Source organism: Lonchura striata, chromosome 6, assembly GCF_046129695.1.
Source record: "Lonchura striata isolate bLonStr1 chromosome 6, bLonStr1.mat, whole genome shotgun sequence".
NCBI lineage: Eukaryota > Metazoa > Chordata > Aves > Passeriformes > Estrildidae > Lonchura > Lonchura striata.
In genome coordinates, this window is record NC_134608.1 from 38,118,079 (window position 1) to 38,144,799 (window position 26,721).

Sequence of the window (26,721 nt, forward strand, 5' to 3'; positions counted from 1 at the left end):
AGATAGAAGGGGGAATGTCCAGATTTCTTTCTTCCTGAAGGGCTGACACACTGGTAGTTTTGCTCTAGTTCTCTCCTGTGGGCTCATCTTTCTTACAACTTATACACCATAGTAAGAGATGATATTTACATCAAATGAGACAGAAGTCTTAAACCAGCTGCCCATAGAAAGGGTAAATCCTCATCCTTAAGCCCTTGTGAGATGCATCAGATGGATGGCAAGCTTTGGAGAACTTTGTCCTGGTGTGCATTTGTTTCCGAGATGAGAGGCTATGTCAGTGGGAGCTGGGAGATTGTTTCTAAGCACCACAAGGCCCTCCAGTTAGTGTTCATTAGTTTCCCCCCGGCAAAGGGGGTGAAACTTCTTCCTTTCCCAGCTTGCTGGGCTTTGAAGAGCTGGGATTGACTCCTGCCTGCCAGCTCACTCCACTGCAGGTCATGCAGGATCCCCGGCACGTTGTCTGGGCAGTCACAGCATCCATGGCTGAAACAAGCCAGGAATGTAGAGAGCAAGCACAGGAGACAGCTGTCAGCAATAATGCTGAGAACAGAGCTGGGTCTCAGACTCCTCCTTATCCATATCCTTTCTAGTAGATGATAATACCTTTGTGGCTCTTGTGTTTTTCTGGAGCACATGGACCATTACCTCTGGACTGTGGGACATTCTGTCTTTAGACACCATCTCTGTGCACCAAAGTAGCTGAAGTCTTACAAGAATCAAAGGGTCTCAGGAAATCCTGGTTAAAGGAGACTCTGGCTGTTCCTGACAAACTGTTATAGCTATATAAAAGAGATATTTCTGGATCAAAATATCCAGTCACCTCCTGCAAAGGAATGGCAAAGCAAAGGAACAACTATTTTTCAAGAAACAGAAACCCCTGTCAGAGGAGATCTTGGCTCTGGTATTTGAAAGCACTTAGAAAGTGAGAGGGTAAGTTTCTGTTTCTCCCCCAGTTAGTATCTCTTCTTGCAAAGTAAAACAGTTTTTTTAAAAAGTGCAAATAGCTGCTGCTTGGGCCATTTACTCTCTGTGTGTGTGGCTGGCAGTGTCCTTGTGCTGACTCAAGCCTGGTCAAATCCCTTGACCACCGGGTTATTACCTGCTCTGAGCCTATCTCCCTGAATTCTTTCTTCAGTGAAAGTCTGAAGAATATCCTCGTGTTTTTACAAAGAGTTTCTGTTCTGGTGACACGAAGCTTCCCAACAAAGAGAGTAAGGAAGCTTCCAATCAACTAAGCCTCACACTTCCAGAGTCAGAGCTTTGTCTGCTTCTCCCCCAGGGTTCAGCTGAGGAAAATAAGCCACTCCATATCACTGTTCGTTTACCCTCCTGAACTCTGTCTCTCAGTGCTTCAAGGTAGATGCTTCAGCAGTTAATACTGCTCCTGGAGCACGTGCAAGGAACAATTAAAGCTCACTGTGCCAGTGAAGAGCCCTGGGGTGAGCTGGGCTGCAGAGACAGCTGCCCCATTTTGCTGTGTGCAGCAGCTTCCTGAACAGTCCTGTTGCAGAGAGATGAGTATGTCTTGCTGATTGCAGAGTTAAAGTTTAAAACTCCAGGGCTAAAATCCATGTGGCATTTCTAGGCTTTTTGCTGGTGGCAGCCATCGTGTTTTGTAGCATTTGGTGGCTGGGCAGAGCAGGGCTGGGTAGAGCCCAGCTGCTGAGCCTGCAAAGCCTTTTCCAGCAGCTGCAGCATGGGACCGATGGCAGGAGTGAAGCACGAGCGTTTGAAGAACAAACACTTTGTAGCACTCCCTTGAACATTTTGCCTGTGACACTGCAGGATCTAGATCTTTGATCCAAAAATGATAAAAAGGAAATGAACAGCAGTTCCTTCCTCTCAGACATAAATGCCTGTTACAGATGTGACCTGCAAGATTCAGCTAAGCTTTCTCCAGCAGCAGACAGGGCTTGGAAGAGGGCAGTGTTGGTCATTCTCTGGAGAAGGGTCCTGCTAGGTGATAGTGAGATTTCATTTGTGCCCAGCAGACAGGTGGTCTCTGCCTGCTTCAGCTGCTTGTGCTAGCTGAGGAGCACATCACCCAAAAGAAGAGTCTCAGCTGCAGGAAAAACTTGTGTAGCCCCACAACAGCAGGTTGGCATGCATGGGGATGGGGCAAGTTTTCTTCTCATCTTTGTGATTAGTCTGGAAATTGGAAACCTCTCCAGAGATAAACTGGAAGTTGTCATTGATGTGTTTACTGTCAATGGGGTCAGGAATCATATCGGTGCCAGTCATGATGATACAAGTACAATTTCTTTGTTTAAAGCACTGCACCAACTATACCTAATTAACCTTCATGACAGCACAGCAATACGAGGAAATAGGGATCATTAATTTCGGTTTTGCTTTAGTAAAAGGGAAGAGAAACATCAGTGCCAACCCCATGCATTTCAAATTGAGGTAGGCTTGGAAAAGTCACAAGGTTAAAAATAACAATAATCCACTTGGGGTTCTCAGAGCTTTAAGAGGGCACTTGAATCATACTTTCAGTTTTTTCTCCAAGAAACATCAGGACTGGAAACTTCTCTCCCACATATGCTTGTTTGTGACTCAACAACCAAGGCTTTCAGAAAATCACACATTTTCAGTCACAGTGGGGCTGAGGCAGTAAAGGTCAGAACAACTTCTTCAGTGTCTCTTAAAAAAGAGCTGGGAAAAGATGGGACTAAACTTCATGAGTAGTTGACCCTCCACCCCCTGCTTGTTCCTCCAGACCAAACATTTTCCTAGGTGAGGGAACCTGCTAAATCAATCAGTGGCCACTTAATAGCTGTCAGAGGAGTAATTCAGGTTTGAACTAGTGACCTCACCCCTTCCTCTCACATCTGCTGAGAGACAGACTGATGACACTGACTGTTTTCATTAGGCCTCTGAGCAGCCTGGCTGCTTTGTCTGGGTCCCAGCAGGAATGGAAAGATGCAGAACTAGTGCTGCTGTCTGACATTGCTTTCCTGGCTTGGGGCTGTTTTTATAAGTTAGTAGGAAAGAACAACTTGCACAAGTCCTTCTTAAAGAGTTCACCCTGTCTGTCATATCACCTGCTGGCAAGGGCTCAGGGCAAGAGTAGTGCCTGTGCAATTTGTACTGGGCACCAGCACAGGCTCGCGTTTTGTCTCTCCAAATGACTGCACTGCAAAGCCATGCAACGTGTCATGGCAGCACAGAAATTTGTGTCTGTTATTAACAATCTCACTTCTGCCTGATTCATGGATGCTGTTAGGATCAGGTGAGAACTGCCCCGGTGGGCAGGCCCCCTGCTCTGGAAGAGAAACCAGCGGGGAGTGCAGGTGGCAGTGGCCAAGGAGGAGAGTGTGGGGAGATGCCTCTGTAGTGTGGGGTGCCAGCCCCAGCCCAGAATGTAGGCATTGATACAGGAGAACCTTTTAACCAACTCTTTTCTCCTACCTATTCTTTTGTTCTAAGCTGACATGGAGTGAAGTGAAGCTGAAGGGACCCTTGAAAAGGCCAGGTCATTGATGGAGAGGAAAAAGGAAAGGAAAATTCTGCAGATTGTGAAGAGCTTTCATGAGCAGCATGGGCTGCAGCCAGCTCCAGGGAACAGAACTGTTCCCCTGCTTAGGCGGTGTGTCTGTCTCTCTGATTATTTTGTGTATTTCATCTCTGCTGTCTGTCTTGCTTTTAATCTGGACTCCTCTGTGCCAACAAAATGCTTAGCTCTCTCCATTGTCTGAGAGACTAATTTGCACTGTAAATCTGATGCTTATCTTACATGACAGCTTACTGTGGGGTTTATTGCAATCCTGAAGACAAACTAACCAGAGATGGCTTGAAAGCTTTCAACACATCATCTGGAATATAGAACAAAAATGACCCATTTCAGCTTGCCACCAGCTTGCCTTGTGGTTGGGGTCACTGGGGATTTATCTTTTTTCTGTTCAGATCTATTCAAACCTGAGCATCTTTGGGTTTTGGTTTGTTTTTTTGTATATTTGGTCAATAGGTTTGGGGGTATTTTGATGTGGTACATCTTCTGCTTTGAGTTGGAGCTGTTTGAGTGTTTCTGCAACAGCCTCCCACCCTTCCAGCGCCAAATCTTCCATCCCTGAGGAGTTTTAGGGACTGTGAGAGTGGCTGCAGACCAGGTGCAGGCAGTGTGCAAGCACTGGTGCTCGAGTGCACTGCAGCTTTGTTGTCTCTGCCTAGCTTAAGAGAAAGAACCTTTGTCCTTGCCTTGTCTTCATTAGTATTTCCTGACACTTTGTCCAACACATTCTACTCTCTGCTGGCAAAGTAATGTCCTCCCTAAATCTCATCTGCAGTTGCCACCTTCTCTCTGGTCCGTAGGCTGCCCACCTGCAGGCATTTACATACCATGTAAGAGATTCTTACACTAGTGTAGTTCAGGTAGCTGGGCAGCTCCAGAGGCATAAATCTTCCTACAGATAGGTTCCAGGTAGCCTAAGATGCAGTTTTACTGGGGAAGAGCCAGAAAGATTATTGCTACTTTGATATAGGACTTGATTCTGCAGCTGAGCATGCCAGTAGGTGTTTAATGCCTAAAGCTTCTGCATTGCAGTCCTCTGGGACATGAAGGCTCCGTTTCCTCACACAGGGGAGCAGGAATACAAGACCTGCCATCTTTGATGAACAGAGGTTGTTTGGAGGACCACTCTGGCTTTTACCTAGCCCTGCTTTACAGTTGCATGGATTTCTGGACATCTTCATCTTGAGGAACTGCTGAGGAATAAGGAAAGAATAGGTTGTATACTGGGTAGAACTGTACACTGGAAACTCTTCTCCAACTCTATATTTCAGTCTGTGTTATCAGATAGATGTGCAATTTAAGGCTTATTACAAATCATCAGAGCTAGTGAACATCAAACTCACTGCCCAAGGGAGATCTCTGTTCAGACTGGAAGAAGCTTAGGGGAAAATGTATGAATCCAAGAAAACTCCAATCTGTGCAGAATTTTAGAGGAATCCAGGTCAAAAATACGTAGGGAGGGATCATCACACCACCTGATTCTGGTTTAGGGTTAGGGTTGAGAGAGTCAAAGAGTCTACAGCTCCAGAAACACTGGGGCTTGAAAAGGCATGGTACCACTGCCATGGTGATCGCAGCAGGGCCCCAGCATGGCTATTCCCACATTTTTCTGATATGGAGACACTTGATACTGTAGTAGGGTTTCTCTTAGGCTAATGGGGAATATTTCAGCACCTTCTGCTGGCCTGTGATAAGCAGGATCTGGATGTTTTCACAAAAAAGTTGAGTCTGATATCACTTTATGTAAATACAACAAAACTGCAGTGATTGAACAGCTAGCAATATCCTCCTGTATTCCTCTCCACCTAACAAGATGCTCTGATGAATAAAGCCATGGGAGCTTCCATCCTTCAGGAAAAGATCTAACAAAACCGTTGGATAACCAAACATGTGCCAGCATCGCTCTCAAGTAACTGCTATTTAGCTTTTTACAGACGTAACTTATGCTCTGCCTTTTTTTTTACCTTTTTTGTCTGCATTTTTTTGCTGATGCTCACTTTGTGATTCATTGATGGGGGAAAACACAGCCTATAAACATTTAGATTTTCTTCTCCTCTTACACAACTTGTTGTCCATCTAAAAATTATTCCCACATAGCACCATCTGCAGTTGCAGAAGCACAAACATTCACCGCTTTGCTGTCTCTGTAACAGAGCTGGAAATATAATGTTCATTACCCCAGCTGAAGCTATTTTCTTACAATGTGAGGTCAGAGGCATTATTTCATGCTGGAGAATCAGGAAGATTAACAGATAGGGTGGACTGGCCACTTTCTGAACTGAATCACCCTCCCAGAATGGAAACTTCAATGGATTTGATATCACCTGCCCCCCACGTCTACTTTTGTGGGTGTTGTCACTTGTGTTTGAACACAGCACAAGCTACAGTGAACTAATAAAAGCAGAAAATTAATTCTCATAGTTGGACCTGCAAACCTTCCACATCCTGTGGACTTCAGGATGAAAGCACTCCTTTTTTCTCCAGCTGGGATTGCTTTATTGTGCTTTTCAGTTATTAGTAACTCATCTCATGGACAGAACTGGCATTGAATCAGAAGTCAGAGTATCCAAAATACCTTGCCCTATGAAAAGAGCTGCTCTTGTTTGCTGCCTGCACACCACTTCATTAGCTGATGCAGAGGGAGAGGGTTGTGTGCAGGCCAGCAGGAGAGTTGTCAGGTTTGAATCCGTGAGAAGCAGTTCAGAGTCAACTCTTTCCCAAGAAGTGGTGAGCTGTGAACGTTATGTCTGCAGTGTTGTGGGCAGGTGTGATGGCAGCTTGGGTGGGTATATCACGCTGGCCTTGATCCAGCTGGCACAGGTAAGCCAGCAGTGACACAGTGTAGTAACTTAAGCACTGTCTTAACACTATTAAATAGATAGCTGAGATCTCTGGAGGGTTCGTACAACCCGAGGTGACATTTCTGTCACTGTATCTTTACTGCAGTTTGCTATCTCTGCTCATTCAATTACAGCTCTTGCAGATAAGTCTGTGCTGTGCCTCAGCTCCACGTCTGCCACGAGCCCAGACCTGCTTCCAACCAGATGCTTCTGAGGACCTGCAGGCCACCCAAACGTCAGCTGTTGTTGTCTGTAGTTCATGCCTCCTGTGCTGGCATTAGTCTTTGTGATTTACTGGCATTAGCCAACACGCATGGGAGGGGAATTACATCTCTTGTAAAGTGGGATTTGCTTTGCACTGCAGCACAAAGGCTTGCAAGTTTGGGACTGTAACTAACCTGCCTTTTTCCCTGCTCTGTCACACAGGCAATTCTGTTCCCTCTCCTACCCTCTCAAAGTCCTTTCCTGCTATGCTGTAAGCCTGGAATCACCTTTGTTCTCCTTCATACACCAAAAGGTCTAGGGCTGCAAGGCAAGGCATTGTGCACATGAAAGCATGTGCCATGTGCCAGGACAACTAGCCTTGGCTGGAAGAGGTGCCCAGGGAGGTCTCCAGCATGACCACTTCTGACATTCCCTTTCTCTTTCTCCCCACAGATGCCAGCAAGGACCACCCACAGCAGCAGGCAGGAGTCATCTGGAGAGTGACAGGCGGCCTATTCAGTATCACCCGGGGAGCTGTGGGGGCCACACTGGGAGGAGTTGCCTGGGTGGGCAGCAAGAGTCTGGAGCTCACCAAAACAGCTGTGACCAGTGTCCCTGCTGCTGGCGTTGGACTGGTGAAGGGCAGCGTCTCAGCAGTGACCGGCGGCGTCGGAGCTGTGGGTAGCGCAGTCGCCAGCAAAGTCCCTTTCACTGCAAAGAAGAAGGACAAGGCTGACTAATCCCTGTCGCAGCTCCCTTGCAAAAGATCAACCTGCCCATACTGTCCCCCTGCCCAGCACCTCTTTGAGTTGGAACCAGCCACTTCAGGGAGGGTCGAGCACCCGAGCAGACTCTGGCTGCAGCCTGCTCAGCACCGCCTGCCTAGCTCAGAGCTCACAGAGCCACTGTCAATGCCTTTCACTCCCATCACCTACTGGGAACCATCTTTACTCTGGGGACTTTAAAGGTGTGGTTGTCTCTGTCTTGTACTTTCCTTCCTCCCTTCTTGTTCTTGTAAGCATGGAGGGATGGGAGAAGGCATCAGGCTCCATCTGCCTGGAGGTGGAGGGAGTAACAGGGGATGGGGGGGAACTGTGCCTGGTTTGAAGTGTGGTTTGTGTGGTCAAATTCAACTTAAGTTGGGAAGATAGCCTCTGAAACACCCCTTCTCTGTGGAAGGTGTGTTTGGGAGGTGTGTCTGGTGGAGAGCTGCAGTAGTCCACTGACACAAAGGAGAGATACTGTGAAGAGCGGGAAGCCTCCCTCTTGCCCTGCACCTCTTATATTTTCTTTGCAGGGCCTATCCCCACAAGCTGCTTCCAGTCACTTACTCCCCAGCTGAATTGAATCCTTCAGAGAGGGAACCCTCAAGCTCAGCAGAGCAGCTCTGGGGTGATGCCTCACCAGAGCATGATATATCCCAGACCATCAATTTCTGCACAGATTTTCTTGGTGAGGGGCAGGAATATGAAAGCTGCTGTATGTTCCCATTTGGGGAAGGAGCTGACAGTGGCACTTGCCAGGCCTCTGTGATATTGCAGTACAGGCAGTGATGTTCCACAGAGAGACCAGGCCTTTTGTTTGACCCTTGAAGTCCTTCCAGTATCCCACTCTGTAACAAGGGCGTTTTGTCTCTTGGCCACACTCACACTCCACAGACATCACTAGTAACCAGGAGCAAGTGTGTTCCCAAATGCCACCCAAATTCTGCTGCAGGGATGGAGGGGAAGCTGAGAGTCTTGCTCTCCCCACAACTCAGTACCCTGGGAGTGGGGGCCTGGGTGTGAGTGGGCTGCACCATGTTGTAGAACACTTCCCAAAGGGCTGAGCGTGCTCCAACAGCAGTTAGCCTGCAAAGGGCACCAGCAACTCCTCTTCTGCACGCTGCTCCTGCAGCCCCAGCCCGGCTCCTCTGAATGCCCATGTTGCACTAAATAGCCCACCCATAGTCGTAGTGCCGCAGAAACGCAGACACCTGCATCCATCTGGGAGTCACAGCCATCCTCAGCCTGGCCTGTGATGCTACAGGGGCCATGTGGCATTGTACACACACATACAAACACAAACGTGCACTCCCTCCCCCCCTCCCTCCCACCCAAGGTCCCCTGTAATTCTTGGGATGAGGAAAGCCACAGGCTCCACCATTAACTCTGCTGCTTCTGACTTTGGCAGGTGATTTGCCTAGGTCTGTAGGTGTTGGATGCATAGGCAAGTGAAGCAGTGTTTGTGCTGTACTTTATAAACATGCATTTGTGTTACTGTGTGTGTGTACATGTAAGTCCACAGGCATGTCTTCAGCCAGGGAAGCAAACCTGTGCCACTGCCTCAGAGGAGTTCACACAGTCATCTTTGGCACTTTCAGTGTACAGTTTTTATATAGGGTCCTGGTCAAAAGAAAATAATGTTTTAGAGGATGTTTTGCCCTCTGTTGCCCAAGAGCATAGTTTATTGAAACCAAAGGAATGTGAAAAATCCCCTTTCTCCTGTCTGTGCTGTTTGTTTTCTCCCAGCCCTATCTTTTGGATGTTGAAGCCAACTTTCTTGATCTTCATTTCCCCTTGGAGGTTGTTGCACTTCCTGACTGCTCTCTTGTGCTTAGGACTTAGACATCAGGGAATATTTAAATACAACACACACACACCCCCGCCACCATTTTTGCTGAATGTTCTCGAGCTTGTGATGCAGTTTTTCTTCTGACCTTTATTAGATCCACATTTTGGGATGTATGTTGCTGTGTCCCTCTGATAATCATGCTGGTGTTAGTTACTCTCCAAACCCTTTGCTAGGTAGCCCCTGCTGCTTGCACTGGTAAGAAGCTGCTGATCTCCACAGTTTGTTACTCATGATAACATGAGAAAGGTTTGACTTAACATTTTTGTTTCTGAAGAGGAAGCAGCATTTGGTAGGTGTGTGCATTTCCTCACTTTGTGCCCTTTGTTCTGGTGAGGGCCAAGTTGACCCTGACATGCTGGTTTTGTCTCTGAAGGCAGTGGCTTCACAGAAAGATTGGGCCTTGATGTGTGCCTGTACTTTGCTGGGATGCTCGTGGCAGTTGTCAAGGCCAGAAGAAGTCTTGTCTGTTCTCCCTTTGTCTCAAACGCCCTACAAAGCTGGAGGACAGTTTGCACTGCACGGATGTCTGCTCACTCCTCTCCCTGAGCACGACTCATCTTTTATTCCAGAACACAGACTTCCTCTGAAGCAAGCTCTAGCCCCAAAGCTGAAAGCTGTTTCTGTGTAACTAGCTGTGTTGTCACCAACCCTCTGAGAAAGATAGCTTCTGGCCAATTGGGACAGAAGAGTCTTCTTCCTAAAAGTCTCTCCCAGGTCTTGGATATGAGAAGACAGACTCCAAGAACCTTCAGCAGCCAGCCCTGGGTGAGTGGTGGGAGGCTGATTGTGCTTTTGGCTAAATAGTGTCTCACACAGGCTCTTGCTGGAGGAGGCAGTAGTACATCCTGCCCAAGCTCTTGTCTGCAGGCCCTGTGTGTACAGAGCAGGCGTGGCAAATGGTATAAAGGTGATGTTAAGGAAGACCACTGGGGCCCTGAGGGTTTCCCCAGCTTTCTATTTCTTCTCTTCTGTGCATCCTTGCAGGAAATAGAGTAAAGCCTATCATTTGTCTGGAACTGCCATTTCCTTGCAGGATGGCCTGGAGAAGAAGAGATGAGCTGGAGAGGAGCATTCACAGCTGAAATCGCTGTTCTTACAGCCCAGCTAAAAGACAGCTCAGGGACCATGAGTAGCAAGAGATCAAATTAGCAGGCAAGGGTAGAAGATTAAATCTACTCCAAAAACAAGGCCTCACACTGCTAAACAAGCATTCAGGAATAAGTAACTCTCCAAGACAATAAGGCTTTAAGAAAGTCTGTGCTAGGCCTGCTCAGTTCCCCATGGTGACCTAGTCCCAGCCTGCTATTCTGGGCATGTACAGTGCCAGAGCAGTGGGAAAACAGGGTCAGTCTTCCTATTCTAAAAGTAAAGATGCCTTCTGACAGTTTTGGTTGCAAGACAGTGGGATCTGGATTGGATGGGGAAGCTGTTGGCTCTTGTCAGATGCTCTCTTTCCTCCTCCAGCCACCTGGGCCACTGGTGCAGCCCTTCTCTCACTGCCCGTTCATGGTACAAAGGGCAAAAACTGTGTTGTGCATAAATCCCATGGCTACTGGATGGGGTAGCTTGGTACTAAATAGGAGGGGGTAGCATCAGGGTAGAAGAAAGGATTAAAGGGAGTTGATACACAGATGAGGAGAGAGTGGTGTGACAGGAGGAGTTGAGGAGTGAGGGAACAAGAAAATGGGGACCATGGAAAGAATTTGTTTCTTAGGACAGGTTTTGAATCAGAAGATGAGTGCAATGGAGTTTGTCCTAGGGAAAAGCACAGAAAGGGGAGTGGGTCAATATGGGTTTTGGTGTGTGGTGGTGGTACATGCCTGGCTTGTGCCCTGCTTCCTTAGTAATGATGATTCCTAACAATTTCCATTTAGACAGATCAGTGGATGGTTAAAGCATCAGATCAGCTCCCTTCTTATCACCCACCCTTCCCAAATCTGCCCCAGGCTTTTCTCATTATCTCCCCATGATAGGGCTGGGTCTCCTCCACAGTGGAGGTGGGATGTGGCCCTGTTTGCAGTCCTATGTCCCACCTTGCCTGGCTGTTCCCTGTGCCCAACAAACATGTCCTGGCTGAAGGGAGACCCACAGGTGCATCTTCTCCTCCCTTTTCCCTGACCTCATTATCCTTTTCTTTTTATCCCTCCCTTAGCTTTCGGTCTGGCCTGTGGATAGAGCTCCCCACAGCTTTTGCTGAGACCTTCATTAAACATCCACACTCGCAGTGTCTGGGAGGGCAGAGGGTGACTGCCCCCACAGCTCCCCTGCCTGGGACAGAAGTGCATGTCTTCCACCCCTCTCTGTCCCCCTTGTGTTTTGTGTGTGGAAAATCTTAACCCACTTCTTTTTCTCTGCGTTCCCTTGTTGGCTCTTATCCCTGTGGGTGGGTCATTTCCGTATCTCCATTGCAAAGTCATCCTTGTAAAAACAACAGCATGAGTGGGAATATGGAGATGGTTAGAGAGAGCCGAGAGCCAGGGCCCAACTCTGCTTCTGTAGGAGCTGAGGAGGCCTTTGGCAACCCAAACTGCGGCCACACGGTCCTGTGCACAGTGCTGGGCTCCAGAGAACACTTTTGTTCTTTATCATTTCATTGTCTGTAATTGGTTTCCTACTGAATTTGTTTGCTTGGTTTGTTTTGCAGTGTGTTTCTGGGAATATTCTGCATCTCTGTATTTTAATTACAGTAAAATTTGAGGATAAAAACTGTGATTATGCTGGCTCTTGTTCCTAGTGGGGGGAAATGAGGAGAGGAAGCACAATTGAAGGAAGATGTTAGAGATTCCTTGGGAAATTAGATCTCTCCCCTAAGGGCTCTAGATGAGGCACCAAGCAAGGCAGAATCTCCACCCCTGCTTAAACTAGGACATAGCTTTCAAGCGTGGTTCAAAAGCCATTTTGCTGCAGGCATCTTTCCTGACTGGAATGGTAAGAACAGTTTGGATAAGACTTCTAAACTCAATTTTTTGTGTTGGTTTAAAGACCAGTTCATAGGAGGACTTTCAGGTTGGAGACAGCTGGCCTAGTCCTTAGAGTGGGATCTCAGCAGCTGAAGATGGGAAATTTTGCTTCTACAGCCACTGTTCCTTCAGGCAGGATTGCATAGCCACTTTTCCCAGCTGAGGAAGCAAATTCTCCTCACAGCAGTCTGCTCCTTCTGCAGGAGATGGGGGTTTGCCATTTTTCCCCAGGGCTGCAGCAAGCCCCCATGGAGCAGCCTGACCCTCTGCTGGCTGGCTGGCAGTGTTGGTGCTGGGGGGCACAGCCAGCACCTCCAGCCACCTCATCTGCTCCACGGGCACCTAACCCAGGGCAGAGCCACGCAGTGCTCCCAGGAATGCACAGCCCTCAGGGAGGATTGCAGGCCAGTGGCTGGGCAATGGTGGATCAGCCACAAGACAGGATGTCCCTTTTACTGGGTCGAGGCCAGGAACCAACAGCTCAGCATTTAAGTGCTGACAAAAGGATTAATTTAGTAACTAATAACAGGGCAATCAAGCCATTTATTTGGTTGGCATTTTGCTGCCAGCTGCTTGGGAAGAGCAGCACACAGTGCACCAATAAGGCTGCACCAATAAGGCTGTCTGCAGCCACCTCTGCCACTTGCCCTGTTCCTCCATCCCCGCTTGCAGACTCAGCCAGTGTGGCTTGGAAGGCACCAAGCTGGTGGCAGGAGCAGGTTTGGCAACGACAGGGAGGTGAAGACACGTGGTCTCTCCAGGGGTTGCCCCTATGCACTCTGTGGGGAGGGAGATGAGGAAAGTGCCCATCCCACAGCAAGTGCACACTATCCCTGCATTCCTCCTCCCAGAGCTGGAATGATCCATGTAGTCTTGCAGACAGCACAGATGAAGTACAGGTGCTGGAGCACCTGAGAAGCTCTCAGGTACTTCACAGCTTCTCACCTTTCCTGCAGCCCAGCTGGTTTGCCACATTAAGCCAAGTTGAAAAACACCACTAACAAGCTGCCCCTCCAGAGGTCTTGTAAGGGGTGAAAGGATGATGCAAAATCACCTATAGGTACAGCTTTGCACCGTCTCAGACAGCGTGTCCTGTATCCCTGTGTGCAACTGCAGCACCCAGTCTTCTCCCAAGTAAGAGTGGGGCAAAAGCTGGTGGGCAGCAGAGCTCAGAAGAGACCTTTGGAGAGAAGACTTGCCCAGGTAGGTGGGCTGTGGGTGGCTCAGACACCTCTGGGCTAGGAGCGGGCCCAAAGCTGGGAGTGTGCAGCTGTGAGTAGATGTCACAAGTTGTAGTCTCATCTCTCTGTGGGTTGCTGCCCTGCCTGGCTCCAGGAGCAACTGGAAAACTGCTGGGCTACTGTTGTCCTCTGTACCCTGGGGACTGGCCCCGGTGGCTTCCCATCTGCAGCTGCTTGTGGTCTGCAGGACATGTCTCGAGGGCTCAACTGTTGGGACTCTGCCAGCTGGGCTGGAGGAGCTGGCCAGCTGTTTCATCAGACAGAGATCAAGTAAGTAGACCAGCAATGTCTTGTGTAAAGCTTTCAGTGTTCCTGTCCTGCATGCCTGGCTCCCCCATTTAGCAGCTTTCTGATCTGCCTGTCATGGCTGTAGCTGGCATGCAGCTGCCAGATAAATATGGCCATATTTAGTATACAGCCGTGACACCTGCCCAGGTGTCTTGCAGGCAGCTCATGAAAGAATACTTGTGTATTGCCAGGATCATCTTGTTAATTTATTTTCATTCTGGCAGTTTCATGACCTGCACCAGAACACCTTCATTGTCCTCCAGGGTAGGCCATGCCAGCATGGGCAGCAGCACTGTCAGACATGGTGGGGGGCAGCCCGATGGGAATGGTTTCGCTGTGCTGGTGCCATTAGCACTCTGGAGTCAGGCACTTCAGCAAGTCCCATGCCCCATGCAAACCAACAAGTTTTCAGGTCAATAAATAACCACGGGTTCTTGCTTTTGGCTTAACTGCTTGCATTTTGACACACTCCAGATGCAAATATGCACACACCTGAGGAGGTGGCTGCAGCTCCCTGCCACCCTGAGGGCTGCAGTGTCTCCTCCCCCAGCCTTGTCCTACCCGCTCCCAGCCTCGCAGGAGCTGGGCAAACCAGGAGATGCTGCTGTTTGCCTGGTGCAGCATCCACCCCAGTATACTTGCTGAGGTCTTTCAGTTGAAGTTCACCCTCAGGTCAGTTTTATTGCACTTTTATTTACAGAAAACACCGAAATAAAGCATTAAATGTGCTGAGCTTTTACCAAATTACCCAGTCGCTTTTTTCCCTTTTTTTTCTTTTTTGTGGGTTTTTGGCACAAAGAAATATTACAGGTGTTATCAAACAACCAGGTAGGAGCAGCTGACCAACTGCCCAGCCCGATAATAGGACTTAAACAGACAGACATGTCACACTGAGATCAAAAATGAGGAGGTTGTTCCCTTTTCAGCTTCCAGTCTAACCTGTTCATTGGGGGCAGGGGGAGTTATTCTGGAGGGGATGACACCATTCATAAATAATATTTATATTTACCTCTTACATTGTAAAAGTTAACAGTGCAAAAGTACAGTACCCCACATACCCTTCGGTTTGGAAAGCTTGAAGGTTGCTTTATACATTTTGTGTGTTTTGTAAACATTGTTACCCATCCAGAGTTCTAGCTCTTGATTGGAGACACCCAACTTCTCCTGGCATCCAAAATGTATTGAGGGGCAACAGTCACTTCCCCTGGACACAGCCTTTGAGATTCCCGCTCAAGGTTTAGTGCAAATTTTGGAGAGAAAAAGACAAGAGAGAGAAAGAGGGGAAACAAAAGGAAAGAAAATAAAATAAGGCATCAGTTAGAAACAGTACGCATCAAAACCAGGCCTGTTAGGGCTGCCTTAGGAGAAGGGCAGGAAGTCTCTCTCTTCTACCAGGCTGATGGAGAGGTTCTTCAGCTCCTCCTCGGAGCCAGCAGTTTTGTAGCCGAGCTGTGCCAGCACCTGTTGGCAGGCGTGCTGGGTGAACGCCACGATCTCGTAGGACAGACGGAAGCGCCACTTCTCCGCTGTCGCCGCCGAGTTGCGCACCGTCCCGTACTTGTGTTTGGAGGAGGACCTGTCTCCTCGGGTGTTGTTCTGTATCCAGCGCTCGACGTTGCTGTCCATGGGGATGCCCAGGAAATCGTAGATCTCCTCAGTCTTTTTCATGGGGTTCCTGGCCAGGTCTTCGTACCGCACCAGCATGTACTTGCCCTTGAGCCATGGTGGCCGGTTGAGGCCGGTGGACACAGAGTTCCAGAAGTCCTCGCACACTGTGGTGAGCTGGGTCACGTCCAGGTTGTATGGCTTCCTGCCAGTGCCATCCCAGATCCTCCACAGCCTGTAGGTGTCTCGGAAGGTCTCACTCCGGGATGCCAAGATCCCCCGGGGGTCCCGCACCAGCTGGATGACCTTCAAGTTCAGCCGCGGGTCTTCCACCAGGGCCCGGAGGTCGCTGACCTCGGGCACCCGTACGGTTTTGATGGCCACGTGGCCGTGCTCTCTGCAGGACTCAGTGGCCAGCGTCAGGTTCAAGGTCCCACACTTCTTCACGCAGTCTCCTTCCTCCAGGTGGAGATCCACAGCTCCCAAGGACTCACATACAGGTGGTGAGCACAGGGCCTTGCTGGCTCCCCTGCGGAAAAGGCGGTCGGTGGTGTGGTTGACAGGCTGGGGCTTGATGTAGTTCTCCAGGAAATAGAGGTCGCATTCATACAGGCTCCTCAGCAGGTCTCGGCTGGCCCCCAGCATGACCCGCCTGTCTGTCGTACTCTTGCTCTGGGTCAGCTTTGGGATCAGGGTGTACTGGACGTGGTAGAGGGGCTCAAATAAATAGAAGACATCGAAGTGCTGGTTGAACAGCTGCCCAACAAATGAGGAGCCACTGCGGGTGGTGGCAAGGATGAGAACATGAGTCTTCCTGGAAAGGTTATACGGGAAAGTGGGATTCTCATCACACAGCCTGTCAGCCACATCAGTGTCCTGGCTTAGGCTGCAGTTCACAGGATTAGGGATGGGGCAGCTGTGGAAGGACTTGGCAGTGAAGGTACGAATTGCTGTGTACTGGATTGCGATGGATGCCAAGGCTAGAAGGAGTACAGCCTTCCAGGAACATTGCATGGCTGGTCACCTTCATGGAGCTTCTTCGCAGGTTGTCTTGGTATCTGCAACCCAACAGAGAATTCACAAGATGACCATGGACTGCCAAGTATCCAACTGATGCAGGTACCAACAAACGCCCTCCTAATGTAAGTCCATCAGTCATAACCATGTGAATCCCAGTCACACACTGCAGAGCCCCATTTCAGACAAGAAAAATAACAGGCAGAGGCTGGTAAGCCTGGAGAAACACGTCCAGCCAGGACTTCAGCCCTCAGGATTTCCTTCCAGGATGTGGGTGTACATAAATCTTGTGGCCCATAGCTCACCCTATGCACTGCAACCCAAGCAGGGAGATGTTAGAACCTGGCAGTGACACTGTCTGTCTCCATCCAGCTGCTGCAAACTCTCTTCCCCAGCTCCCTTGTGAGTCACTTGTCACTTGGACCCCAGTGCAGGAGCTGTGGCAGGGAAAGGTCAGGGAATGGTGCTATCTTGTCTCCATCCATTCTGTCCAGCTGTCAGGATAAGGCATGGCCCATCCAGGGCAGCAACCTCCTGCCTAGGAGAGTGGCAATGTCTCTCCTGGAGCTGCGAACCTCTTTGCGCGGAGGTTCAACAGCCAGCTCTGTCTGTCAGCCTCTGGGGATGAGTGCAGCCTGAGCTGTGCCCTCAGCAATAAACTCAGGTCTGGTAAGATCCTGCTTCACTCTGGGATTCAGGGCTCTCCTATTCTGAGCACCAGAGGGGAAAAACAATACTGGAAAGGAGGAAGCATGTGAAACTGCATCTCTTCTATATCCTATTGCCAACCAGGGCAGTAGCCCTTGGCACCAGGGATGGGTGCAAGGAAGAGTGGGGCTGTAGTTGCAAAGAACAACTTCAGTGGTGCTAGCCCTGCCTTGCTGCTGCCCACACATGGGCAAGGGTAGGGGAAACTGAGGAGGACCCTTGGATAGAATGCTCAGTGACCATGACAGGGGTGGGGAGTACCTGTCATGCCTGGGGAGCTGGCACATTGCTGGGAGGGGATGTAACTGTGGTGGTGCTTCAATATTCCCACTCTTCACTAACCAAAAAATGTTCATGGACTGCCTGCTGCTCTCCAAAGCACAGACATTTCACATCCACATACTACTGCTCTAGGAGCATCAGTGGGGCTGGGAGACAGAATGTAGAGGATGCATCCCAGAAACTCCAAACAAGCTAAAACACCTGTGTGTGGGAGACACACTAGTATAAGCAATGGTTTTGAAGCTCCCCTGCACCCATTTTCCCTTGCCCACCTTCCTTCCATGTCTCTCCTCCCACAGTGTGGTACATTCACCTGCCCATCCACCTCAGGCAAACCAAGGGGACAAAACCCAAGTATCTCTGCTCCTCGCCCAGCAGAGCCCAGTGTATCATCACTGCCATTGCTGCCTCTTCCCTGCTCTCTCTGGGTCCCCAGGGAGAGCAACACGCTGGCCCCAGGCTCACGGTGAGTGCCCTGCTCAGCCCCAGCACCAGGTCACTGTGGGTGGGACTGTCAGAGCCAGTGCTATTGCTGCTTGTATGAGATCTCTGGGGGAGACCAGTGGGCCAGCAATGGATTTCAGCATGTGAGAGCTGTTCTAACCCAGAGCACATTGAAATCCCTGATGGGCTTGGGACAGTGCAATGTTCCTGGTGTATGGTCCCTGCAAAGCCCAAAGCAGCTGCCACGGTGTGTTGTTCTCATGTCCTCAATGTGTTCCACGCCCTAGGGAGACCCTGTCACCCAGCAAGTGACACCAGGAGGGCTGCTCAGACCTGCAAGTGAGTAAAAAAAACCTTGCTTTTTTTAAATTAATATTTTTATTGTTTACTGATTGCCCCAGCTGATTTGTGGAGGCAGGAAGCTTCAGGAACTATGAACTCCAGAGACCTGGAGCAGGGCTTTAGGGCAGGACCCCAGGATGGGGGTGCTGGCACAGCTGTTGCATGCAGCCCCCCACTAGCTATGTTCCCTGTGTCTGTGCACTAGGAGCTGTGCTTTAGATCCAAAATGATGCTTTGAATACAGGTTGCTTGCACCTGGACTGCTGCCTGCCAAGGATTGTGGCACATGGCTGGAGGACTGAAGTCAGAGATGCTTGGCTATTGCTGCTGCTGGATTGGGGTTACCCACTCTGCACAGGGGAAACCCAGCCCCAGTGTCTACATGAGATATTCTATCCCTTGATAAAGTGTTTTTCTAGGTCTGCTAAGGCAGAACAGGACAGGAGAGTCCCTGCTGGCATCTTCTGGCCCAAATATCTTCTGCATGCTGCCCAGGTGGAAGCTGCAGTGGGAATGCTTTCCTGCTCTCTAGTGATGGCCAACCACACTGCATCCCTCACACACAACCTCAACTCCTACTCTTTGCTTCATTGCTGATGGATACTGGAGCAGATTATTATCTTGGTTATAGCAGAAACCTGCTGCTGACTCCCCAAAAAAGGCAAATCAGAGACCAGATGCTTTCTTGGTCCCAATTCCCACCAGACCACTCACTGGCTGTGATCATTTTTCCACCCACACTGACCCATTCCCCTTTGCAATGTCCCAAATGACAGAGGGGAAAAAACGGGGCATTGATTCACCTCCTTGACTGAGCAAATGCTAAACCACAGCCCAGCTTCAGCCTTTGCTGCCCCTTGGCGTGTGCCCTGCCCATCTGCTGAGCTGTAACCAGGGAGGGGAAGATATTGGGAGAAGACTTCCCTCCCTGATGTCTCATCTGTGGCCTTTAAAGCCAGCCAGAGCCTCCTCTCACCTCCCAGCTGGCTCTCCTGCCTCCTCCCATCACTGCCTGTCCCTGGGGGGCTGCAGCTCCTGCTCAATCCAGCCCTGGGCTCCAGGGACAGTGGTGACTGGCAGCTGATGGATGCTCTAGAGGAGCTCCTGGGGCAGCAAAAGCACATGGCACCTGAGAGCTGCCAGGACAACTGGGGACCACTTTTACTCCCACTGCCCCTTGTTCATCTGTCAGACAGAGTCAGGCTGGTGTGAACACCTGCCAAGGAGGAGCTGTGGGAACTGCACATGGCTCCAAGTGGGCTGGCTGAGCAGTGGCTGCAGCCAACATGCCCCAGGAAGATGTGTCCTGCACAGCAGGACAGGCACTCAAAATCCCATTCCTGCCCTGAGGAACCTTGTTCTTAAATTGGCCTGATACCCAGGGGCAGCAGTTCACCCAGCAGCTGGAGAGAAGGCCATGCCCACATGGGGCTGCATCTGAGAGTCCTGTGTGAGGCATGGATCATTTTGGCTCCTCAGCCCCAGACCATGGGAGTCATCTGATATGCTGGCCTCGTGGATGTTTCTGTGCTAGAAGTGTTCTCAGCCAAAGTCACCCTCTGCTCTGTCTCCAGCTCACCTCCACCACCATAGATGATGAGCAAATGCAACCCAAGGGTGGGAGCCGAGTTCAGTGTGTCCCTGCAGGCAGCTGGGACTATGAGATGGAGCATGGGGTGGGGGTACATCACTCACACCTTCCAGCCGCTGGCACTGCTGGCACTGCAAGGGGCCAGCCGGAAGGCACATGGGCTCTTTTGGGACTGTGCTGGAGCCACCACTGCCTCTTTCCCTACCCTAACCCCCTTGTGGTGACAGCATGACAGACTGAACTCTGCTGCCTTGCCTGCATTTCTGTGCAGCTGCCTGCAGTCGCACTGGGACCAGGCTGTCCGCAAGGGACACACGGCATCCGGCAACCGGCTCTAAGTGCAGCAGGAGGCCAGCCAGTGCCTGGCACAGGGACAGGAGCATTGTCTGTGCAAAGAGGAAGGTGCTGAGCCTTTCCTCTCCCCTGTCTCACTTCCCGCAGCCTTGAGCCTAGAGGAAGGGAAAGGATGGGCGCAGGCAGTGCAACCTCCCCCACCCTGTGCACCTGCCAACAGCAGCGGATGCATAATCACCTGCCTTCCTCTTCCTCCTCCTCCTCCACTGACTCCCAGCACTGCTCTGAGGGAGATGAGCAGGCAAGAAGCCAGCAAGACAGCCCAGGAGTGCCAGGGAGATCGGAGGTGATGAATTAAGCTGAATGGCATCTGTGAGTCACCAGTGCGGTGCGGAGAGCAGGGAATGCGGCCGGCCGGCCATCGTGCAGCAGGGACCGGGGGCTCCTGTTCTGGGCATGGTCTTCCTAAGTCTGATGGGAATGGATGCTTTTGGAGCCATGCAGCCAGGCCATGGCACTGAAGGCTGCACTGGCAGCTGAGTTCAGGTCCTGCCAGGCAGGCTGGAGTCTGTGGGGAAGTTGCAGGGGTCAGTATAATTCACAGGTCTCCTCTGCTCCAAAAGCAGCTAGGTGCAGGGCAGTGCCTCACAGCATTCTGGCACTCTCGTCCTCCTGGGGGGCTCCCACGGCATCTCCACATGGGGAGCTGCCTTGATTCCTGCCCCAAACCTTCCCTGCCGGTTTCCTTGCTGCCCGGAGGTGGCCGTGTTCAGGCAACTCAGGGGTGATGGCAGCTTAGGCAGGAGCCCTTGCAGTTACTGATTCTGTTCCTGCTGTTCTGAAGGCTCTCTCACAGGCCAGTCAAAAAAAATACTGCTCTTTTTGGTTGCCTTCCAGGCTGTTCCTCTCTCTCAGCAGCTCCCTAGAAGCTGTACCCTCAGCCTGACTGGGCTCATCCTGAGCTCCCTTTCCACTGTCAGGGAAACCTCTCTTCTTCCCTGTGGCCGGAAGGAAGGAAAAAGGGAGTTGAAGATGTCAGGGTCTGTGCAACAGAGGTGCCTGCTCCCACCTTTGTAAAAGCCCCGGCACACTGGAGGAATGCCTGAGCCTTGCCAGTCCTTCCCGCAGGCCTGCCTAGTGCCAGTCCAGCTACCGGCACCCTCTACCCCCAAAACCGATTCCCGCCAGCAAGGCTGTTTCCATGGAAACGGCAGAGTGACTCAGGACTTTGGGACCAGCTGGAAAACACAACTGCGAGCAGTGATCGCCTGAGAAGCGCCGGGCCGGGGTCTCAGTGCCAGGGAGAGGGGTGGATGACTGCGGGGGTGGGCAGGGCTGCCTGCCCACCTGCCCGCACGCTGGGCACAGCCACACCGGCACAGAGGAGCACACGGCACACCCTGCACAAGGCCGGCGAGTTGGAAGGCAAAACCCCTCTCCTGACATAAGTGAGACTGCAGCAGGCTCACCAGGAGACGCATCCCAAAATGTGACTCATGGAAGACAGCCCCTGTTCCCCCTTTCCCTTCCCCCACCCAGAGACTCATGCATGCGTAGTCACCCGGAGAATTCACAGCACCAACTTCAGCGCCTGCTCAGCCCTGCACCTGCACCTCTGTGTCCTGCTGAGCATGTAACACCCCTGCATGCCATGCCCAGAGCAGTTCGGCTTGTTGAGGGCTGCTGGAGGGGACAAGTGGCAGCCAGCACCCTGCAGTGCCTCCCTGCCCAGCCAGCACCTCCCTCCTGCAGCCCCAGTCCTCCCCACCTCACCACCCAGGCACAAAAGTTAAGTTGCAGGTTTGCAAAATAACTCTCAGCCAGTGACTCACTGGCAAAGGCCCTAACACATCCCAGCGCTCTCCCACCGAGCAAAACACTGTACTACAACGTTGTGGCCACTGAGGCAGTGAATACAGGCTTCTGGTGGGGTGCGAGCACCCACCTGGTCACAGTGGCTTAGTCATGCTGTTGGCTCTGCATAGGCTGGCAGACTCCAAACATGCCTGTGGGCCACCCAGCCTGGATGCTGTCTGGCTGCACCCCACCACTCCCCAGAGGAAAGAGACCACTGAAAAAAAGCAGCGCTGAGCTGTCCCCAGTCCCCTACTTGACTCTGGGCACCACCCAGGGTGGTGAGCAGGGCTGGTCTCTGCCCCCAAGCCTCCCCCTCAGCAAGCCCCACCAACATGGGATCTTATGTGGTGGGAATGAATTTTCAGCCTTGTCTTCTCTTCAGCCATGCAGGAGGATTAGAGCTTTCCTACATTCACAGCTCCAAATGCCATCTGGGACTCATGCCTGCCACCTTCCTCGGGTGCCTCACCGTGTGCCAAGTGGAGGTGCTTTGTGCCCCCAGACTCATTCTGCTCTTGCATTCATCACCTCCTGGAGTACTTTTCTTACGATAAGGTACAGGACTCCTGTGTTCAAAACCACCCTGGCACCTGCCCCCTGTTCCCCTATCTCTGTTCTTTCCCTCTGCATTTCAGAGGGACTGACAGATGCTTTAACGCCAAAGATTACTGCCCACTTTGACCAGCACTTAAACAATCACAGGACTTTCAACAGGGAATCAGTTCTCTTTCCTACTGGCACACAGCATACACATTTTCAGCTAATTAATCACTACCAAGTAATGCCAACCCCAGCCAGTCGCAGAGTTTTCTTATCGCAACATCCACCTGTGCCTGTTTATCCCTCATCCTCTGAACTGCATCTGCCTCTTGCCGAGGATGCGAATGCCTCAGTAAACCAAATACAGGGGGTTCCGTGCTCTCCACCTTCCCCTGAGCCATCCACCAGCCTGCTGGTGCCTGCTCACTCCCGGAGCACTCCCTGGCAGGAGCTGGGAAGGCTCTTTTAGGATGAACGCGCTCATTTTCCACCTCAAAACAACCCTTTTTGCAACGTTCCTAACATACAACCGCGGTAAGAGCCCAAATCTCGAACGGCACAGCTTTCCCGTAGGATTGGTCCATGCTATGGTGCGCGCCCCACTCTGCGAGGTCTCCTCGCCAGCCTGCGCCCTCACGGCAGGTTTCTCAGAGCGCCTGGAGTCTGAGAGCAAACGCCGGGGCATTTGCTCCGCCGGCCGGCGCGGCTACGCGGCCGGGCAGGGCATCTGGCCTCCCTGTGCCACCGGGGACTTACTCACTTGCTCCAGGCGCAGCTCCTCGCCCAACAGCAGCCCAAGTTTGGCGGCAGCTCGTTCCCCCGGGCTCTGGGGCCAGGGCTGCTGTGCCCTCGCCGCTAAGGCAGCCCCGGGCGGCGGCTCCCCCTGGTCGCTCGCAGCCCGGGCCGGGGTCCCGCCGCAGCCGGGCTGCGCACCAGCGGGAAAAGTCCTTCCCGCCGCTGCGGGTGACGTCTCGCTGCCTTGGAAAGTTGGTGGCGCGGAAAGGGTTAAGAGAGAGCCCCATCCCGCCGCCCCCGCCGATCTGCGCCGCTCCCCCCCACCCCCGGCGCCCCTTACCTGGCGGAACGCGCCGGCGGGCTGCCCCCCGCATCCCCGGCCGCGGATCCTGGGGCGGGGGACGCCCAGCCCGGTCCGGCCCGGGGGCGGCAGCCGGCGGAGCTCAGCGGGCGGCGCTGCGGGGGCTCATCCCTGCCCGCGCTGCCGCCCTGCCCTGCCCTGCCCTGCCCGTGCGGGCACCCGCCGAGCGGGGCCGCCTCTCCACGCCCTCCGCGCCGGGCGAGGGGCGGGCGGCGAGGGGGCTGCGCCGCTTCCCTCCCTCCCTCCTTCCCTCCCTTCCTCCCTGCGCCCGGCAGCGCGCACGGGCGCACGCAGCACAGCGCCAGGCACCGGCATCGGCTCCGGCACAGCCTCCGCCCCGCGCCGCCCGCTCGCCGAGCAGGAAACTCCTCTTATTTAGCTCCCCGAGCGACCGGCCGGGGCGGCCAGAGCCCCTCCCGTCGCGGGGGCGGGAGGGGGCCCGGCGAGGCACCCCCGTGAGATGTGTCACCCAGGCTTGGCCGCTGATAAGGACGGGGGATCCCTGCGCACCGGCCGGACGCGGGTCCCTCTCACCCTCCTCTCGCCCCACTGCTGGGGCACCAGCAGCTCCTCGGGCCCTGCCGGACCTGGTAGCGATGATGGTGCACATTCATCCCCACTTTTCCGGTGGCCTTTGCTCATGAAAAACAATATTGTCATGGGGACTGGTTCTCCAGCGCCAGGAATCCTCCCCGTGCCGCCTAAATCAGGGCTCACCGCCACGGGCGGTGTCCAAAACCATCCTCAGTGGTGCCAGTGGAAAAATACTGGCAGGTGATGGCACATTCCCACCATCCATCCCGCCTCGGAAGGTGGGATAGGACAGAGGAAAAGAAGCATGGCAGTGTGTCAGAGCAGCTGAAGTGGCTGTGATCTGACAGACACATTCCTCCTGCTTCTGTTCGACCCCTAGAAACAGGTCAGACATTTACTTTTGGCAACTTTTGAATGTTTCCCTTTTATCCAGCGCTTGCCAACTAAAGTGCATTTTTAGCAGTTTAACTGCAGCTCTGCTGAAATGGCAGCTGCCAGCAAAAGATAGGTTATGGTTCTGGAGATGCTACAATGGATATTCATTTTTTATTTTATTCCTGTTCTATTTGGGGCATATTTGGACCTGCCTGGGCACTGGGCACAGCAGTTTTCTTCTTACATCCATGTGAGCAACATCCATCTCCTGAAAAGCCCTGAAGTCTGCAAGGAGCTGCCTCCCCACCTCAGGGACTTCCAAATCTTTACCGCTGACTCTAGGATTTGCAACATGTAACTGTGGGATCACAGTACCGGCATGTTCGGCTCACAACTACCCTTGACAGAGAGCAGGCTACAAGTAGCAGTGGGACCCAGGTCTCTGCGCTGCACTTGTGTCAAGAGAAGAATAAATCCCTGGGAACAGTGGTCTTGCCTTCCACTCTCAGAGGCCAGCCAGGCTGCGACAGTGAGTTCAGGGCTATGAGATTTTCTTTAAAACTTGGGAAGTACAACGGAAGATTGTCACGTTTGTTGTTTTGCATTTTGAACTTAACATTTGCTGTTTTAGGAGCACTCAGATCTTGTGTGTCCAAAAATACTGGTATTTCTCAAGTTTTTTACAATATCCTGACAGCCCTAGCCCTCTAATTTTAGAAAACTTTGTAGGGATTTTATATTTATAAACAGTTGGTGCTTAAATATTATTTCCCTCACCATAGCAACAGCTCCCCATTGTAGCATTCACTATACAGCGCTGTTGCATTGGTGTATTCCTGTTTTGAATGAGAAAGCCCTGAAGCCACCCGCTCTCTTGCTTGTTTTCCTACACCTTGCAAAGGACAAGGACTGAGGCTCCTGCCTGTCTGACTCTTCCTGGAGCTGGGAAAGAGCCATGCCACCAGCTGCAGCTGGAAGCAAGCCGGTGGCCCTGGGGTTTCTGTTACTGGTGCTTCTCAGGTGATGTGCTGGCTCAGGCCATCCTCTTCCTGCTGATTCATTTGCCATGGTGTAGCCCACCTTGTACCTGTGCAATGGCCCTAAGTGACACCCCTGTGTGGCTTGCAGGCCTTTGACAGCTCCAGGTGCCCATGGCATGCACATGACCTGTGCTCCCACTTAGCTGGCACCTCCAGCAAGTGGTGGGGAGCAGCTGTGAGCAGGCATCCAGCTGGCCCACAGCCATGGCTGTGCTCCACTCCCACTGGGGGCCAAGGCAATGGAAGTGCAGGAATGGCAGGATTTCAAGGAGTTTGGCCAAAGGGGGCATAAACCAGTCCAGGGATCAATGCCAGGAAGAAATCAAGGGGCTTGCAGTAAGAATATGAGACCCACATGCTTCCCAGTCTTTCCAAGGAGTCAGGGTTTGCTCCTCTCTAACACAACACTGAGACTGCTCTAAAGTTCATCTGCAGAAATCCCAGGGTGTCCTGCAACTTGAAACAGTCCCAGAGATACTTGGACTCCTACCCACAGATGCTGTAGAGGCTGTTTCATACAAAATAAAGCAATTTTAAAGAATGGTGCTAAAAAATGGGGAACAAAACCAGGTTTGAAGGAGAAACAGATGCTTCTGATGATTTCAGCTGGGCATGATCATGTTTTCTGATGCTGCCCTGGTATTTTAAGTGTTAATCTAGAGAGATGCTGTTTGTTAGTACATATTACAGCTGTCTATCTCTGACTGTTGTGTATTAAAATATTAATTAGGGTCTATGGTGTGTGTTTGTGGTCAGTTTGTTTTCAGAGGGAAGGACTGCTGTGGCTGTGTCTTACCCTCATCAAGAAAATTTGGTTCTGATTAAAAGGCATAATTTTTCCCCTGTGTGGCTCCAGGCAGGAGAGCAGAGACTGCTGTTGACTTGGTGAGTCAAGTAAACTCACCTCGTAAATTTTCATCTGAGCCAAAATGCATTTTGAAAATATCCGATTTCCATGCTCTTCAGCAACAGATTTCTGCAAAGGGTTTGTATTTTCTTCTCTAAAGGTCCAAAAAACCTACCTTAACAACATGTTTGGGAATATATGTAATAAAATATCAAGGTGGCTGTTAAGGTGATATGAAGGTTACTGTTCTCATCACTCCAAATGCAGTCGGGAGCAAAGTTATGATTCCGTCAGTAACCTGGCCACATTACACACCCCACGTATCCTGCACAACGTCGGTAACATAAAGAGCAATGCTTTAAAGCGCGTAGATTTAAAGGTAAACTAGAGAACATTATTTGTGTGCCTCAGCACGGCATTTTGCAAGTCCGTGTCAGACGGCAGTGTAGTGTTTGCAAGCCCACCTGCGTGCTACGTGTTTTTTCTGCCGGA

At 51.5% G+C, this 26,721-nt stretch overlaps 2 protein-coding genes across 7 annotated transcripts in view; one reads left to right on the forward strand and one right to left on the reverse strand.

Moving 5' to 3' along the window:
- Window positions 1-11,880, forward strand: part of LOC110472087 (transmembrane protein 263) — a 201,068-nt gene extending 189,188 nt beyond the window's left edge. For all 4 annotated transcript variants that reach the window (XM_021533439.2, XM_021533440.2, XM_077784163.1 and 1 more), the window contains exon 3: window positions 7,009-11,880. In XM_021533439.2, coding sequence (XP_021389114.1) covers window positions 7,009-7,295 — 287 coding nt within the window. In that variant the 3' untranslated portion in view covers window positions 7,296-11,880. The remainder of the gene's footprint in view (window positions 1-7,008) is intronic.
- Window positions 11,881-14,330: 2,450 nt separating this feature from the next.
- On the reverse strand, window positions 14,331-24,170 carry CHST1 (carbohydrate sulfotransferase 1). Of its 3 annotated transcripts, none has more exons than XM_021533437.2 (2): window positions 24,021-24,170; window positions 14,331-16,320 (listed from the first exon to the last, which is right to left on the reverse strand). In XM_021533437.2, the coding sequence occupies exon 2, from the start codon at window positions 16,274-16,276 to the stop codon at window positions 15,017-15,019; it is 1,260 nt and encodes a 419-aa protein (XP_021389112.1). In that variant the 5' UTR covers window positions 16,277-16,320; window positions 24,021-24,170; the 3' UTR covers window positions 14,331-15,016. The 3 variants fall into 3 exon arrangements, with proteins under 3 accessions (XP_021389112.1, XP_021389111.1, XP_021389113.1); XM_021533436.2 differs by lacking the exon at window positions 24,021-24,170 and adding an exon at window positions 23,413-23,602; XM_021533438.3 differs by lacking the exon at window positions 24,021-24,170 and adding an exon at window positions 23,098-23,351.
- Window positions 24,171-26,721: the final 2,551 nt, after the last annotated feature.

Excerpts from the sequence above, each read along its gene's own strand:
- CHST1 (XM_021533437.2), bottom strand. The coding sequence starts at position 16,276 with ATGCAATGTTCCTGGAAGGCTGTACTCCTTCTAGCCTTGGCATCCATC.